This window comes from Nerophis lumbriciformis, linkage group LG33, assembly GCF_033978685.3.
Source record: "Nerophis lumbriciformis linkage group LG33, RoL_Nlum_v2.1, whole genome shotgun sequence".
NCBI lineage: Eukaryota > Metazoa > Chordata > Actinopteri > Syngnathiformes > Syngnathidae > Nerophis > Nerophis lumbriciformis.
The window spans coordinates 8726635-8745736 of NC_084580.2; the positions used below are offsets into that span (position 1 = coordinate 8726635).

At 41.0% G+C, this 19102-nt stretch overlaps 1 protein-coding gene across 2 annotated transcripts in view; it reads left to right on the plus strand.

The window, feature by feature from the left end:
• The window catches only part of fbxl17 (F-box and leucine-rich repeat protein 17), a 723645-nt gene that overhangs the window by 21870 nt on the left and 682673 nt on the right, over window positions 1-19102 (plus strand). For both annotated transcript variants that reach the window (XM_061928705.1, XM_061928706.1), the window contains exons 5-6: window positions 8184-8441; window positions 8511-8642. In XM_061928705.1, coding sequence (XP_061784689.1) covers window positions 8184-8441; window positions 8511-8642 — 390 coding nt within the window. The remainder of the gene's footprint in view (window positions 1-8183; window positions 8442-8510; window positions 8643-19102) is intronic.

Genomic DNA, 19102 nt, shown 5'->3' on the forward strand with positions numbered 1-19102 from the left:
ACTTTGCATCAGTCCATCTTAGATGATCTCGGGCCCAGAGAAGCCGGCGGCGTTTCTGGATGTTGTTGATAAATGGCTTTCGCTTTGCGTAGTAGAGCTTTAACTTGCACTTACAGATGTAGCGACAAACTGTATTTAGTGACAGTGGTTTTCTGAAGTGTTCCTGAGCCCATGTGGTGATATCCTTTAGAGATTGATGTCGGTTTTTGATACAGTGCCATCTGAGGGATCGAAGGTCACGGTCATTCAATGTTGGTTTCCGCTTACATGGAGTGATTTCTCCAGATTCTCTGAACCTTTTGATGATATTATGGACCGTAGATGTTGAAATCCCTAAATTGCACGTTGTTCTTAAACTGTTTGACTATTTGCTCACGCAGTTGTGGACAAAGGGGTGTACCTCGCCCCATTCTTTCTTGTGAAAGACTGAGCATTTTTTGGGAAGTGGTTTTTATACCCAATCATGGCACCCACCTGTTCCCAATTGGCCTGCACATCTGTGGGATGTTCCAAATAAGTGTTTGATGAGCATTCCTCAACTTTATCAGTATTTATTGCCACCTTTCCCAACTTCTTTGTCACGTGTTGCTGGCATCAAATTCTAAAGTTAATGATTATTTGCAAAAAAAAGCGTTTATCAGTTTGAACATCAAATATGTTGTCTTTGTAGCATATTCAACTGAATATGGGTTGAAAATGATTTGCAAATCATTGTATTCCGTTTATATTTACATCTAACACAATTTCCCAACTCATATGGAAACGGGGTTTGTACATCCATTTGTACATTATATGACTTTTATTTACTTTCATGTAAAAAACACACATTTTTAAGGTGTTGCAACTTTTTTTATTTTATTTGTAGTACTAGCGACTTCCTCCCGGTCAACTTCCTTTGTTTTCGAAATACGCATGCAAGTGACGTCAGGGCCACATTGGTGCCTGTGCGCGTTTACACTGGAGTCAGCTGGAAAAGAATCTTAAAAAAAAAAAATCAGATTTGGGCCGGCAATGTAAACGTAGTCTGTGAAATATATGCCATGAGCTGACTATTGATCCACCTCGAGGCACTGCTACTTTTACAGTTTCCAAATAAATGTATATATATTTATTTATTGTCATTGTTTTAACCAGGATTTCCTGTGTTTGTCAGCAATGAAGGTCAAAAATGGGTAGATGAAGGTAAACCTGTGTCAAACTTTCAGAGGCTTGAACTTTGCAATGGAGAGAAACACAGGATTTTTGTCAGGTCATTGTTTACATCCATCCTCGCAGTTTGTCATTCTGGTACTCTCGCAGCACATTTCGATCTAATGGCTACATTTACATAAGAAAGGTGGCCCTATTGAGTTGTTAATTACCCCAGTGGTGCCATTTGGCACTCTCCAGGCAGAATAGTAGTTGTAAAAAAACGCTGGGTTTGCTCGTGTTTAAGTGTCATGACCTGCCCTATCTTGCCTCTGATTGGCCTGTCGAAATGTTTTGCCCTAATCTTAGCCAATCGTGACTTATCATATGTAAACCAACCAATCCTCATTGAGTTTCTCCGTATTTTTAATTTTTTTCTCCCCCGGATCCCGACAGGGACAAGCAGTAATGGTTGGATGGATTTGCAGGACATTTTTTCTCTTTGTAGCTTGTAGCTACACCAATCGCTACTGGTTCAAAAAGTAGCGTCGCTACCACCGCGCTAATGGGAAATGTGGATAATCTACGTACCGTCGCTACTTGTAGCTCTTTACCGACCATCACTGCTAACAGGGATACTGTACATGGCATGAACACTCACTGCTTCTTACTCTTTCAGATTTCAGAAGTACTTTATTAATCCCCGAGGCGAAATTAGATTTTCAGCACAATTCCATTCGAAAGGATCGCTGACGGGTCTACCAACTTCCGGCGCCCCTTAGGCTATGTTCACACTGCAGATGCATGTTCGATCTCAGATTTTTTTTGTCAAATCTGACATTTTTGTGGCCGTTCACATTACATAGTGAAGTGAAGTGAAGTGAATTACATTTATATAGCGCTTTTTCTCAACTGACTCAAAGCGCTTTACATTGTGAAACCCAATATCTAAGTTACACTTAAACCAGTGTGGGTGGCACTGGGAGCAGGTGGGTAAAGTGTCTTGCCCAAGGACACAGCGGCAGTGACTAGGATGGCGGAAGCGGGGATCGAACCTGCAACCCTCAAGTTGCTGGCACGGCCGCTCTACCAACCGAACGTTTACCGCCCATAACATAAACTTACATAAAATTACATAAAAAAGTGATTTCTAATGTGAATGCAATCCGACCCACATGCGGACATGACGTCATGTGCAATGTTTATGAAGGTAAACTTGGCTTCCACTCTAGTAAGTCTCAGTACTGGCGCATTTGTGGCAATTTCAAGGAGTTTGTGCAATCAAAGTCAACATTTTCTAAACCACAATATTGCACGTGGAGTATTAAAAAGGAAGAGGACAAGTATTTCGTCTCTCAAAGTTTTACGGGATATTTTGCTTCGATGTCTGCTTGAAGAATGTGTTTGTGGTGAAGCAGTCGGAGGCAGGAGGGGTAGAACTTTCACGTGAGTTCCTAAAACATATTATTTTGACCTCTTTTCTGCTTTGTTGTCGACTAATTATTTTTTAACCGTCTATTTTGGCAAATAAATATGACGCTTATCGCTTTTTGGTGACATTCTGGTCAGATAAATGTGACCTGAGTGCGGTAGCGCTCACATTGAGGACGCATCGCATATATGTCTGATTTACATCCACATACGAAAAGGCCGGGGTCGGATATTAGATATTCGGAATTGCACTGTTCACGCTAACATGAAAAAATCTACTATCAGAATCAGAATCAGAATCGTTTTATTGCCATATTTTGAGAACGGGTTCCGAGGGGAAAAAACTGTTCAGGTGGCGGGAGGTGTGGGTCTGGATGGACCGTAGTCTCCTGCCTGAGGGGAGAGGGGAGAATAGTGTGTGAGAATAGTGTGTGTCCCACGTTGCATGTGGGCAAAAAAGGTGTAATTAACCTGCAGTGCGAACAAGGCCTACAAAAGTTCAATATTTTTATGAAGCTGTTTTTTTTTAGAACAAGTATGAATTACACTTCGCACAGACTAATTCCTTGGTTCTCAAACTTGTTTTATAGTGTCCCATCTCATAAAAAAATGTCTATCCAACCACCCCATAATGACCAACATAGAAATGCAGTAGCGCAGTGGGCCTAAATATTAATTAAAAACAAGGCAGAAGTTTTATTTTAACAAGTATATTAACTATTTTGGGCTACTGTAACATTACACATAGTTTGAACAGTAACACGGTGTTTGAATATAGGAAAATCAAACACGGTACTTTAATAAAATAATTATTTGGCGTACCAGTAGATGTAGCCCGCATACCACTAGTGGCCTCTGACTAGTGGTACACATACCACAGTTTAAGAATCACTGGACTAATTGTCAAAAACTAAATTGAGTGCATAGGTTGTTTCCATCAACCCATCCATTTTCTACCGCTTATTCCCTTCAGGGTCGCGGGGGGCGCTGGAGCCTATCTCAGCTACAATCGGGCGGAAGGTGGGGTACACCCTGGACAAGTCGCCACCTCATCACAGTGCATAGGTTGTTTGGCAACACTAAATTGGCCCTAGTGTGTGAAGTGAATGTGAGTGTGAATTTTGTCTGGCTATCTGTGTTGGCCCTGCGATGAGGTGCCGACTTGTCCAGGGTGTACCCTGCTTTTCGTCCAAATGCAGCTGGCATAGGCGGCATCCACACCCATGAGCCCGTTAAAAATGTACATACACTTGTGAAGGACATAATGTCATGGTTGTCTTGAGTTTCCAATAATTTTTACAACTCTTATATTTTTGTGATAGTGATTGGAGCACATACTGTACTTGTTTATCACAAAAAAAAATTCATGAAGTTTGGTTCTTTTATGAATTTATTATGGGTCTACTGAAAATGTGACCAAATCTGCTGGGTCAAAAGTATACATACAGCAACATACCTTATCAATTTTGGTGATGTAGAAAAGTCACAATCAAATCAAGTTAGCTTCAGGGAATGGCCTCTTAACTTCATGTGAGGGATTATGATCGACGACACCTGTTGACTTCTTTGAGCCCATTTAAATAGGGCTCATGTGATGCAGTCATTAGACTCGGTTACAAACGCGACAATGGGAAAGTCAAAGGAAATCAGCACAGATCTGAAAAAACTAATCATTGACATGAACAAGTCAGGAAAGTCACTCGGAGCCATTTCAAAGCAGTTTAAGGTCCCAAGAGCAACTGTGCAGACAATTGTTTGTAAGTATAAAGTGCATGGCACAGTTTTGTCACTGCCACGATCAGGAAGAAAACAAGCTATCATCTGCTGCTGAGAGAAAATTGGTCAGGATGATCAAGAGTCAACAGAGAACCACCAAAAAAACAGGTCTGCAATGAATTGGAATCTGCTGGAACACAGGTGTCAGTGTCCACAGTCAAGCGTGTTTTGCATCGCCATGGACTGAGAGAAGAAGGAAGCTCATGTTCCAGAAGCGACACCTTAAGTCTCGTCTAAAGTTTGCTGCTGATCACATGGACAACGATAAGACCTTCTAGAGGAAAGTTCTGTGGTCATATGAAACAAAAATTGAGCTGTTTGGCCACAATACCCAGCAATATGTTTGGAGGAGAAAAGGTGAGGCCTTCAATCCCAGGACCACCATTCCTACCGTCAAGCATGGTGTTGGTAGTATTATGCTCTGGGCCTATTTTGCTGCCAATGGAACTGGTGCTTTACAGAGAGTAAATGGGAAAATGAAAAAGGAGGATTACCTCCAAATTCTTCAGGACAACCTAAAATCATCAGCCTGGAGGTTGGGTCTTGGGCGCAGTTGGGCGTTCCAACAGGGCAAGGTAAAGGGTAAAGGTCCTTAACCAAACATATTGCTGGGTATTGTGGCCAAACAGCTTAAACCCCATTGAGAACATGTGGACAATGCTGAAGAAACAAGTCCATGTCAGAAAACCAACACATTTAGCTGAATTGCACCAATTTTGTCAAGAGGAGTGGTCAAAAATTCAACCAGAAGCTTGTGGATGGCGACCAAAAGCGCCTTATTGCAGTGAAACTTGCCAAGGGACATGTGACCAAATATTAACATTGCTGTATGTATACTTTTGACCCAGCAGATTTGGTCAGATTTTCAGTAGACCCATAATAAATTCATAAAAGAACCAAACTTCATGAATGTTTTTTGTGACCAACAAGTATGTGCTCCAATCACTCTATCACAAACAAATAAGAGTTGTAGAAATTATTGGAAACTCAAGACAGTAGAGATGCGCGGTTTGCGGGCAAAACAGCGGAGTCCGCGGATTATCCGCGGATCGGGCGGATGAAATAAAAAAAAAAAAGATTTTATCCGCGGGTCGGGTCGGGTGGTTGAAATAAAAAAAAATTAGATTTTAAATAGATTCAGGCGGGTGGCAGTTAAACCAATTCGGAAATATATATACATAGTTAAATGTTGTAACCCACATACGAAAAACGAGCAGGCACCTGCTGCATATGCCACAACAGAAGAAAAAAAAGAAAAAGAGATGGACACTTTTACGGAGCGGAGAAGGGACGCCTCGCCGGGGTCCGGGACCGAGGCCCCTTACCCCGAGAGGGCCCCACCGGGAGCCGTAGCTGAGGCGATCCGCGAGAAGGGCCCGACGCACGTCCAGGGTCACCACCGTGCCCACCGCACCGACACCCCGCCTCGTCCGCCTTCGCCGCGGCCGGCGTCACGCGCAGCAGGTAAGCAGCTTACCTGCCCGCCACCCCCGTGGCCGGGGGATCGTAACAGGGGTCACTCCGCGCGCTGCGCCCACGCAGCTTACCTGCCCGCCACCCCCATTGCCGGGGGCGCGTAACAGGGGTCACTCCGCGCGCAGTGCGCTCACGAAAGGGGTGGGGCTCACCCTGGTTGATATAGACAGCAGCTGGACGGTGGCCATGGAAGTCGGAACCCGCTAAGGAGTGTGTAACAACCCACCTGCCGAATCAACTAGCCCTGAAAATGGATGGCGCTGGAGGTCCTCCAGGCAAAAAATATGCCCTAGCAATAAGTGGAAAAACATTGAATTTTTTAATTTTCTAAATTGTCTGGAACATAAAAATGTATTTATTGTCCAGACCTGACTCCACGGATGTGCTAATTGTGCAACCGACATCTTAAAACACAGACGGAGGTTGATAAAGCTGACTAAATGCTTCTAATACTTCATAAAAAACTTCCATCAGGAGGTTGCCTACAGCTACAGCTGTTTTAACATGGTGCTAATTGAAGCGATTAGTTTCTTTTGTAGCACACGCACTCTGTAATTATAGGTGGCAACAATTGGAGCATTTACAGAATACTGAATATCAGTTGTCCCAAACTCAATCTACCTGGGGGTCACTGCAGGTAACATCTGGGTGAGCCTGGGGCCGCATTTGGTATCACGTTTTTAACCATGTGACTAAATTTGTTTACTAGTTCCACCAGCAGTGACCCTGAGCTTTGGTAGACCTGAAGTCATTATAAATGTAGAATTGAATGCAAACATGTTTTGTTTTGACACTGTTGAATTCCCTGTGAAATAGTCAAAGACAATTCCGCTTGCTTATAGGAATTTGCTTTTTGTGTTGTCCAATGTGTGTTTTGTGCTTGACTGTTATTGTAGTTAGTGTTCTTTCTCGTGGGATTCAAGATTGCCATATTAGCCGCCCAGTGTGTTCAAACCGAAATGACACTAAACTATGAAGTTAAAGGGGAACATTATCACCCGACCTATGTAAGCGTCAATATATACCTTGATGTTGCAGAAAAAAGACCATATATTTTTTTAACCGATTTCCGAACTCTAAATGGGTGAATTTTGGCGAATTAAACGCCTTTCTAATATTCGCTCTCGGAGCGATGACGTCACAACGTGGCGTCACATCGGGAAGCAATCCGCCATTTTCTCAAACACCGAGTCAAATCAGCTCTGTTATTTTCCGTTTTTTCGACTGTTTTCCGTACCTTGGAGACATCATGCCTCGTCGGTGTGTTGTCGGAGGGTGTAACAACACGAACAGGGACGGATTCAAGTTGCACCAGTGGCCCAAAGATGCGAAAGTGGCAAGAAATTGGACGTTTGTTCCGCACACTTTACCGACGAAAGCTATGCTACGACAGAGATGGCAAGAATGTGTGGATATCCTGCGACACTCAAAGCAGATGCATTTCCAACGATAAACTCAAAGAAATCTGCCGCTAGACACCCATTGAATCTGCCGGAGTGTGTGAGCAATTCAGGGACAAAGGACCTCGGTAGCACGGCAAGCAATGGCGGCAGTTTGTTCCCGCAGACGAGCGAGCTAAACCCCCTATCGACCCTAGCTTCCCTGGCCTGCTGACATCAACTCCAAAACTGGACAGATCAGCTTTCAGGAAAAGAGCGTGGATGAGGGTATGTCTACAGAATATATTAATTGATGAAAACTGGGCTGTCTGCCCTCTCAAAGTGCATGTTGTTGCCAAATGTATTTCATATGCTGTAAACCTAGTTCATAGTTGTTCATTTCCTTTAATGCCAAACAAACACATACCAATCGTTGGTTAGAAGGCGATCGCCGAATTCGTCCTCGCTTTCTCCCGTGTCGCTGGCTGTTGTGTCGTTTTTCGTCGGTTTCGCTTGCATACGGTTCAAACCGATATGGCTCAATAGCTTCAGTTTCTTCTTCAATTTCGTTTTTGCTACCTGCCTCCACACTACAACCATCCGTTTCAATACACTCGTAATCTGTTGAATCGCTTAAACTGCTGAAATCCGAGTCTGAATCCGAGCTAATGTTGCTATAGCTTGCTGTTCTTTCCGCCATGTTTGTTTGTGTTGGCTTCACTATGTGACGTCACAGGAAAATGGACGGGTGTTTATAACGATGGTTAAAATCAGGCACTTTGAAGCTTTTTTTTAGGGATATTGCATGATGGGTAAAATTTTGAAAAATATAATAAGCCACTGAGAACTGATTTTTAATGGTTTTAACCATTCTGAAATTGTGATAATGTTCCCCTTTAAGGGCCACAAGTTAGGGCCTGCGGACAGCAAAATTGCCAGTGGGCTTCAAGTTCATATAATGTATTTTTCACTGAATATTTCCTGTCTTTCCAGGTAAACGATGATCTCCTGCTGCAAATAGGTTCTCGAAGGCAGAATGTGACCGAGATAAACATCTCAGACTGCAGGGGGGTCCACGACTACGGCGTCTCGGCTCTGGCCTCTCACTGCCCAGGCCTGCAAAAGTACACAGCATACAGGTGTAAGCAGCTGGGAGACTCTTCTCTTGCTGCCTTGGCTGCACACTGCCCTCAGCTGGTGAAGGTGCATGTGGGCAACCAGGACAAACTGACAGACAGGGCGCTTATAAAGGTATCCATCTGGAGCTATACGTACTCTTCTTTCCAACAAGACACTTACGCAATCATTTTTACCCATCAGATAGGAGAGCGCTGCAGCGAGCTGAAGGACATTCACCTGGGTCAGTGTTACGGCGTCAGCGATGACGGCATGGTGGCTTTGGCCAATGGATGCCCCAAGCTGCAGAAACTGTACTTGCAGGAGAACAAACTGGTGAGTACTTTTACTTTGTCGGTACACTCACACCAGCTGCTGTTCCCTAAATACTTGTGGAGAAGTGTGCTTGACTGTGTTTTCTAATGTTGTCATGGCTCCCTGTCCTCGTGGATGTCCTTAAAAACACCCTCACTTCTCCCAATGCTATTTAAAGTTGTTTCTGTTGGGCTTTGAGAGCGTCAACTCATTGATCTTCATCTGTGAGGTTACTAAATTCATTTCACTGTCACACAGATTTAATATTTTAATCCTTAATACTTTATGGTATATTGTAGATATAAAATAACATACAATTGGTGTTAGTCAATGTAAACATTCAAATGTAAAGGGGACAGCGTGGTGACGTTTGGAGATTGGCCGTGCCAGCAACCTGAGGGTTCCTGGTTCGATCCCCAGCTTCTACCAACCTAGTCACGTCCGTTGTGTCTTTGAGTAAGACACCTCACCCTTGCTCCTGATGGGTCGTGGTTAGCGCCTTGCATGGCTCCCGCCATCAGTGTGTGAAGGTGTGTGGGAATGGGTGAATGTGGAAATAGTGTCAAAGCGCTTTGAGTGCCTTGAAGGTAGAAAAGCGCTGTACAAGTATAACGCATAACCCATAATTAGGTTGCATATAAATACAAAACAAATCTAAATGTTTCACTAAAATAACTGAACATTTACCAATATTAAAAAGAAAACATAATTTCAAGTAATGATAGAATTATTAATAAATAATCATAATTAGAAATAGAAATTGATAATAAATGATAATAATAAAAACACTATTTAGTAGAATAAGGCTAGTATGAACAAATTAAGCAATTCCAAAAAGGTGCCTGCAACAATAAAAAGGGCACATCATAATAAAAATAATTATAGATTTTTTTTTTTTTAAATAAACACTTAGTTTGTGTAAAGTTTGTATATAAAAATAATTATAGCATGCAAATAATTGTTTGGCATAAACAACTTAATAGTGTCACAAAACGAACAGATGTAATGTAGTGTTAGATATTCAGTATACCACTAGAGTGTGCTATTTCACCCTTCTAGAAATGCCAGTCAGTTGCATTCACTGGAAGATTTTATTCAAATCAATGCGGAGTTTGCCAAATGGCTATCATGGGATCTCTACAACGGTCATCTGGCTTTGAGTTTGTATCCGGACTTTCTTATATAAATAGAATATATCTGGTCATTTATTTTAATGTCGGCCTCTAATCCTCTTCATTTGTCTTTTTTCCCCCCTTTCTCTTCCGTCCCTTCATTCCAGAGTAAAACCATGAATATGTTGATGAATTAGCCCACTCACAGTTGTTAACAACAGCTCAGTTTGTTAAAAGCCCATTCATCAACTTAATTGTACACCATATTTGGCAGAACCTCTTGCTGAGAGACGAATATTGTTTCTATTAACATTTCAGCACAGCGGTTTGCATTGCAGACATTTTTTTTTCTTCAAATATGAGTCAGTCCTTTGGAGTTTAGATAAGTCTCGGTAGGGGATTATTATGTCTAGGCTTGGGTTGTATTTTGGCAATTAAAACGACGCACAAGGAGCAAAGGAGCTTTAATGAGGTCATCTTCTTCTGTACATGATCTGCTTTTAATACGAAGCCTTTGGAATACTCCTCTTCCGTCAAACTTGATTGAGCAAAACGCCACAGGATGTTTCACTGTGGTCTCTTCTTTTTTCTTTGCCATTCTTTTCTTACTTCTTGTCATCGTTATAGATTTTGGTTCCGTTCTGGAGGGTCTTCTCTCTGTCTGGACTACGGAGTCCAACTCTGCTTTACTCATGTGTCCTTGAAGGAATGACTCAAAACCACTAATAGCACTAGCTAATCAGTGGGCTTTTTTTTAAAGGGATGGGCATATCAGTCAATGATTAAGAAGTCTGCTCATTGTGTGGAATTGCTTATTATTGTGTTTTGTGGAGGCAGCAGAGGCACTGTTGATTCACTAGATTTTAATTTAAAGTAAAACAGCATGACATCATTATTGGAAAGTTAATTTACATTGACACAATGAATTATTCTGTTTTGTAAAACACTGGCATGAAAACAGGAGTTTAGAACAAGCACTCCTGCACTTAAAGGTTGACTGTTGAACACTCTGAAAACATGAAGGATTAATATTTTCATCTAAGTCCACACAATGTATTTCCAGTTTGTTTTGGAACCTCTTAAAGGGGAACACTATCACAATTTCAGAATGGTTAAAACCATTCAAAATCCGTTCCCAGTGGCTTATTATATTTTTCAAAGTTTTTTTCAAAATTTTACCCATCACGCAATATCCCTAAAAAAAGCTTCAAAGTGCCTGATTTTAACCATCGTTATAAACACCCGTCCAGTTTCCTGTGACGTCACATAGTGATGCCAACACAAACAAACATGGCGGAAAGAACAGCAAGCTATAGCGACATTATCTCGAATTCAGACTCGGATTTCAGCGGCTTAAGCGATTCAACAGATTACGAATGTATTGAAACGGATGGTTGTAGTGTGGAGGCAGGTAGCGAAAACAAAATTGAAGAAGAAACTGAAGCTATTGAGCCATATCGGTGTGAACCGTATGCAAGCGAAACCGACGAAAACGACACGACAGCCAGCGACACGGGAGAAAGCGAGGACGAATTCGGCGATCGCCTTCTAACCAACGATTGGTATGTGTTTGTTTGTTTGGCATTAAAGGAAACTAACAACTATGAACTAGGTTTACAGCATATGAAATACATTTGGCAACAACATGCACTTTGAGAGTGCAGACAGCCCAATTTTCATCAATTAATATATTCTGTAGACATACCCTCATCCGCGCTCTTTTCCTGAAAGCTGATCTGTCCAGTTTTGGAGTTGATGTCAGCAGGCCAGGGAAGCGAGGGTCGATATTCTTCTCTTGATCATCTTCGGTGGCATAAGGGACGGTGTGAGCCCAGACATCCAGGGGGTTTAGCTCGCTCGTCTGCGGGAACAAACTGCCGCTATTGCTTGCCGTGCTACCGAGGTCCTTTGTCCCTGAATTGCTCACACACTCCGGCATATTCAATGGGTGTCTGGCGGCAGATTTCTTTGACTTTATCGTTGGAAATGCATCTGCTTTGAGTGTCGCAGGATATCCACACATTCTTGCCATCTCTGTCGTAGCATAGCTTTCGTCGGTAAAGTGTGCGGAACAAACGTCCAATTTCTTGCCACTTTCGCATCTTTGGGCCACTGGTGCAACTTGAATCCGTCCCTGTTCGTGTTGTTACACCCTCCGACAACACACCGACGAGGCATGATGTCTCCAAGGTACGGAAAACAGTCGAAAAAACGGAAAATAACACAGCTGATTTGACTCGGTCTTTGAGAAAATGGCGGATTGCTACCCGATGTGACGCCACGTTGTGACGTCATCTCTCCGAGAGCGAATATTAGAAAGGCGTTTAATTCGCCAAAATCCACCCATTTAGAGTTCGGAAATCGGTTAAAAAAATATATGATCTTTTTTCTGCAACATCAAGGTATATATTGACGCTTACATAGGTCTGGTGATAATTTTCCCCTTTAAGTGTATATATGATTTTTTAATTTTAATTGTTGTGCTTTGTTATTTCTAACGGTTTACTGCTCTAGCTTCCTTTTACACTACATGACGGTTAAAGGGGCCCTATGATGATTTTAATCTACATTTAAAACAATTCCTTTTGGTTTAGATCAGGGGTTATTAACCTTTTTGTTCTCATGGTCCAACTTTTCTAGTACATAAAGAACCGGGAACCACTCAATTACACTGAATTAGTAATACTACTCTTGATTTTATTTGTATTCAATAATCATATCAAACCTACTTACAGTTTAACAGGATAGACCTTGTCAAATGATATGAAACCATGTGTTAATCACCAATATAATAATCAAGGTTTAGGTCAGGCGGATAAGAAAGTAAGTACTAATCAAATATGCTCCAAAAGAAGGAACTCATAAAAACCGATGAAAAATAAATTAACATACAATAAGGAGTGCTAAAATAAATACATTATAATTAAATGTATAATAAATGGTAACAATGTATATGTTTCTTAAATAAACTGTCAATAACATTAAAGTCCAAATAAAAATACAACTTCACAACATTAGTCATTATTTTTGCTCTTAAGAAACTTCTCTATGACTTTCGCTCCCGACTTCTTCTGTTTGTTTGATATTGTCATTACTGCCACAAGTGGTGGAAAAGTATATTACAACTGAGTACCACTGCAGCCCATACAGACCACATCTGAGAAGCAAATATTTTTTGGCGGCCCCAATGGTTAAACACAGGTGTATATAATATGTATTGGATATGCATTTGTGTAAATGTTGCATACATTTTGCTCCAGGCACTTTTGTGACATGTTTTTTGAGTCTGTCTGCAAGAGGTTGGCATCTGGACACGTTTCTAGATTGCAAATGAAACCACTCCCTACCTTCTTAAAAAGTATCATCATTTTATATTTTGAAAATGTTCCCTTTTTTAAAACCAATCTTGCTAAAAGTTTTACCCACATGTACTTGTGAGTCCCCTAGAGGTGTGTACCAAATCTCGCTATGATTCAGCGAAACAGGCTGAAGTTACAGTGGTTGTTTTGTTCAGGGTGTGTGTGTGAGAAAATTCAAGTCAATCTGACGTATTAGAATCACATTTCTAGATACATTTGTCATAGAGACAAGTAAGTAACATTCAGGATGTGTCCTGGTTTGACAAAGTGACACTCTGAGATGATCCAAGGCTAGGAGTGTGTTTTGGGGACGCAGGTGGCAGTAAAGCGTCTCTGCACGCTGCGACCCTGCATTCCTTAGTGTTGCTCATCCACTATTTATGTCACACTTGGTTTATGGCACCAGTAGTTGCCTTTCAAAGATTGGTTTCATCCTCTGAAGTGTGTTTGCTTTCCTCGTGCCCATTCTTATTCTGTTGTCTCCTATCACCGGGAAGGGCAAAGGCTCTGTGAATAACAAATCCCTCACTTTTCTTTCTCAGTGGAAGAGAGACAACTGTGGAAGTTTTGAAAAAAATGCACAAATTACCCTTCTTTGCTGTACTGTTCTTTCCTTTCAATTAAACGCACACTGCAAACGGTGAGCATTTTTTGCCCAGGAAGCAATTTTTTTCATACTCTCCTGTGCTTTATCTGCCCTCCTGTCTTGTTAAAGTCACAGAGCGTGCGCTTCACTTTGCTGCAATACGATTGAAAGATTTACACATACACACACACGCACACACACACATATACACACATATATATATATATATATATATATATATATATATATATATATATACACACACACACACTGATTATTTGCAATTTTAATCAGTCCAGAATGTGGAAATGTGAGTGGAATTGCAGATGCCCTAACATAGATTAGCATGTGCCCTCAATTAAGGGCTAATTACTACTCTGCATTTTCAATCAGAGCCTGGGCTGAGTTTTTTGCCATGTTTTTCTCGTCATTCTCCAACACTTCTCAAGAGGGAATTTATTTCTTTTAGCACCGACATGAAAAAGCGGTCCGTAGGAGTGAACCGTGTTTCTCTGTTCTGATGGGCTGCCATTGCTGGGCTGTCTGCAAGCATAGGAATGACTGTGAACCCCCCAGTTGCCCGACAGGCCAATCAAGCAGATTAAATTGTATATTGACATTTTCAGATTTAATTAGCCAGATTATAGGGCTGGTAGAGACAAAGGAAGTGCTAATGACAGCTGTCACTTATTATGGGATCGCCCTTTTGACATATATCAACACACACAGCGCCCTTGTTGAAAAAAATGAAGAAAAAAGCCAAGGGCACACATACACACACACACAAACTGATGAACTGAACAGCTGCCAGCTGCACTGGAATGTCCTGTGGAAACTTTATTCACATATTTGACTTCAATTGCACACACAAATTGAGCTCCCTCACACACAGTTAGGCTCTACTCACAAATAGTGCATTGTGTCGCAGGGTGCATAGAGTCTTCAAAGGAGTTGGACATCTTGGGACAGTCACATGTCAGTTTTAACACCGCAAGGGTTCGGTCTAAAAGCACCCACAGATAGCTATCTAGACAGAAGCTTGTGTGTGTGTGTGTGTGTGTATTCATCATTTTCATTTACGTACTTGGCCAAGCTGCCACTTTGTCCAAAAATGCTGCCTTAATTTGGTGGCTATACACCCTTCAGATGACCCACCCTATGTAGTCTACAGTTGTTTTTTAACGGGGTGGCCTAACCTTTTGGGAACAGTCCGAGATTACATCACATGATCCCACCTTTCCCATTATGTCACGAGGCTAAGTGGCTACATGTCAGCGTCACTAATGTCACATATTTTAGCAAAAATGTTGCAAAGTCCCGTGAAATTCAACACAATCTGTTGTGTTTATTTGATTTGTGCAAATTGTCCAAATTTGGAATCACATTCCTGTCAATGGGGGAGGGCGCAAAGAAAAAGGCTCTGCTTTTGCTACCGTTTAAAAAAAAATATAAAAAATTGTAAACTTTTGACCACTGATTTGTAGGGGTGTAACGGTACACAAAAATTTCGGTTCGGTACGTACCACGGTTTAGAGGTCATGGTTCGGTTCATTTTCGGTACAGTAAGAAAACAACAAGAGGGGAGGAGTGTATTTACAGCTAGAATTCACCAAGTCAAGTATTTCATATATATATATATATATAAAAGAAATACTTGACTTTCAGTGAATTCTAGCTGTAAATATATATTTATTTTATATATATATAAATAAAATAAATACTTGAATTTCAGTGTTCATTTATTTACACATATACTTGTTGAGTTAAGGGTTGAATTGTCCATCCTTGTTCTATTCTCTGTCACTATTTTTCTAACCATGCTGAACACCCTCTCTGATGATGCATTGCTGTGTGGCACGCACAAAAGTGCTTTCATCAAATGCACTAGATGGCAGTATTGTCCTGTTTAAGAGTGTCACAACATTGCTGTTTACGGCAGACGAACTGCTTTACGGTAGACGGAAACGTGACTGCTGTTGTTTTGTGTTGTTACCGCGCTGGGAGGACGTTAATGAAACTGCCTAACAATAAACCCACATAAGAAACCAATAACTCGCCCTCGATCATTCTACAGTTATAACGTGATTGGGCAGGCACGCCGTTTATATTGTGGGAAAGCGGACTCAGGTCCGCATGGACCTGAGTCCGCCTGAATTTCGGGAGATTTTCGGGAGATAATTTGTTCCGGGAGGTTTTCAGGAGAGGCAAAGAATTTCTGGAGTCTCCCGGAAAATCCGGGAGGGTTGGCAAGTATGCTAGTAGTTGACTGGGAGGTGTTTATTTTAATTTGGGGAGAGTCCGCTGCCTGATGCTCACCTGCTAAACACCTATCTGCTAACCCCACCGCAGAAGCACTGACTACGGTACATGCGCTCTGAATACGCACTGCTGATTGGCTGTTACAGCTCTGATTACGCACTGCTGATTGGCTGTTACCGCTAAGGTTGTAACCAATCAGATGGTTGTGTGGGTGGGACAATGCTGGGTGCTGTGTCGGAGACAGAGGCAAAAAGTGGAGCAGCTTGTTAAGACTTTAGCTTAGGCGGCTACTTAATATGTTCATGTGGAAACTCGTTCGGTACACCTCCAAACCGAACCGGAACCCCGTACCGAAATGGTTCAATTCAAATACACGTACGTTACACCCCTACTGATTTGTGATCACAGCCACAGGAGAGTTACCTGGCATCTTTGAACTGATTTTGGTCTGGTGAAGGGCATTGATTCGCTGAAATAAGGCAACTTAGAAGAGCAGTTGGCCTCAAGCCAACGGCAATTCAAAGCTGTAGCCTAGAAACCCGAAGCTACAGCTACAGTCTGAAGCTGTGCTTCCGATGACAAACAGTGCTATAAGTTGACAGACTGACACCTCAAGTTGAACGGCGCAAGGTACGGAATTGTTGAAATAAACAAGTTAAAAGTGGCGTGAGTCGCCATACGAAAGGCACCGGCGTCAGTGAGCTGCTGCGATGTCAAAATCTAAAAGAAAAACTCAAATCCTTAAACCTTCAGTGTCATCTGAATCAAATGATTCTGTGGACACAAGGGGAAGAAAGATTTGATGTTGGACACCGGACATAATGGTAAGCAAGACTTGATGCTTAAAAAGAAAAGTCGATGACATAGAAATAGTAAGAATAGAACACAAAGCAGACCTGGAAAGAGTAACAAGAGAACTTAAAGAAGATCTGAGAAAAGCAACAACCGAATACAAAGAAGATCTCAGAAGTCTGCAGGAAAATATAGAAAATCTGCAAAGTCAGAATAACAACATAAGGAAGGACTTTCAGGAAATGCGTCAAGAAATGAGGATTCTTCAAGAAGAAGTTATTGCAGTGAAACGAGACAACAACATGCTGAGGAATATCATAAATGAAATGCCATCCATCCATCCATTTTCTGCCGCTTATTCCCTTTGATCAGGATAAACGAATGATTGATATCATTGTGACAGGGCACCGAATTAAACCAAGAACAGAACAGCAAGTGTTCAACTTTCTTCAATCAAAGGAAATTGAAATCAACATCAATACCATCGAAACATGCATCCCACTGAATGGAAGAATCAACAACACCACTCCAGTCATCCTTGTAAAATTTGTTAACAGAAAATCTAAAATGGCACTGCTGAAATAGGGAAAGAAGCTGAAGGACAAATGTGTACATGAATGAGCATCTCACAAATTGTAATGCTGAAATTGCCAAAAAAGCATACGATTTGAGAAAGCAGGAATAATTTCAGGGAATTTGGAGCGGCAACTGTAAAATCTGCATCAAGCTGAATGAAGGTCCAGAATCAAGAATCGATGTTGTCCATGACATCAAGGACCTAGACAAATATTAAACTTGACACTGCTTCCGCAACGACGATGATAATGGAGTCTGTCAGAAAACAAACACCTACATTCAACACCAACACGACTATGTTCCAAAGGACCACTAAACAAGAAGACCTCGATTCAGGAGTGCAACAACCTACACTTATAGAAACAACATCAACGATTGTTGAACAAGAACATATGGAACTGAAAAACTTCTGCAACAAACACCATAAAAAACAGGATTTGGACAATGATATAGATCCAGATACAAATGTTTTCTCTCACATGATTAGTAATTGTTTTTATTATACAGATTAACAATATAACCGCAACATTAAATGTGATAACAAATTCTCAATAATTCATTTAAATAGCAGAAGCTTGTATGCAAATTATAACAACATGAAGCACAGTGATGTTTCATGTTGTATGCATGCATGTTCGAAATAAACTCAAACTCATTTTCTCAAAGGAAATAATTGAATAAATCCGTTTCAAACTGACACCATCATAAAACCTTTGGTAAATTTACAGGCAATGTTTTATGTCACATTTCCTGCCATGAAAAGGATAAAAGAAACAAAACTAAATTCAATTTACGAGCTCAATTCAAGACATGACCGAGTACGTATCTCAAAATACTTGTATCTCAAATCAGCCCCGCCCATTGAAATTAATTGAAATTAATTTGATACCTGCTTTGCCCTCCTAAAACACCACGGCCTGGTTTCCCGTTCAGGGTATAGATAAAATAAGGATTTAACTAATCTGGTTTTAAAATCCACACTAATCCAGTTGCTTTTTGAGTTGTCACTGCACTTCAGATTAAGTAGTTCCAGATTACAAAGTCTCATATTAAGATCATGTTTTGGAAGACGGATTAGATTAATGATGTTCATATAGTGTAAAGGTTAGAGTGCGCTGAACGTTTTTCAATACACATTTTAACAGTGTGTATGGGTCTAGAACTGGGGTTTGACTCCTAATCTAGAATGGAGAGAAACATATTTTAAAAACTTAATTGTAAGCAAGAAGAAACTTTTAAATCAAATGATTTAAAGTATCTCATAATTGAGTATGAACATGATTCAATTACACAAACCAAAATAGGACATGCATGGACGGAAATCTTGAATCAGTACAACTCAAATGGCCGAGTGGTTAACATGTTGGTTGCACAATCAGGAAATTGAGGGTTTGAAACTCCACTTCCATCAACCCAGCCAATTACTCCAAGAAGTTCTTATATTCATATTCTGATTAACAGCATCGCTAGGGAACATGCAATCCTTTCTCAGTTTGGTTGGCAGACTTTGTATTATTTTACGGACTATTGATTCACTCACACCTCATAAATGTATTGTTTTACCATGAAAAGTTCCACTTGCCAAAAAGCTCAAGGTGATCATACTTTTGAGGAAAGAGGTATAGGGGTTCCCTTCATAGAGTTACATGAAAGCTTTGTCTGCAGCAAATACATAATTTTAGATGCAATGTCTTTGGACAGAAACGGTCACAAAAATCTGTATCCTCTCATAACAATTTCTGGTCTTGGTGGTCTTTAAGCATAATTGAGGTAGTCATAGTAATCCATCTTTAAGGA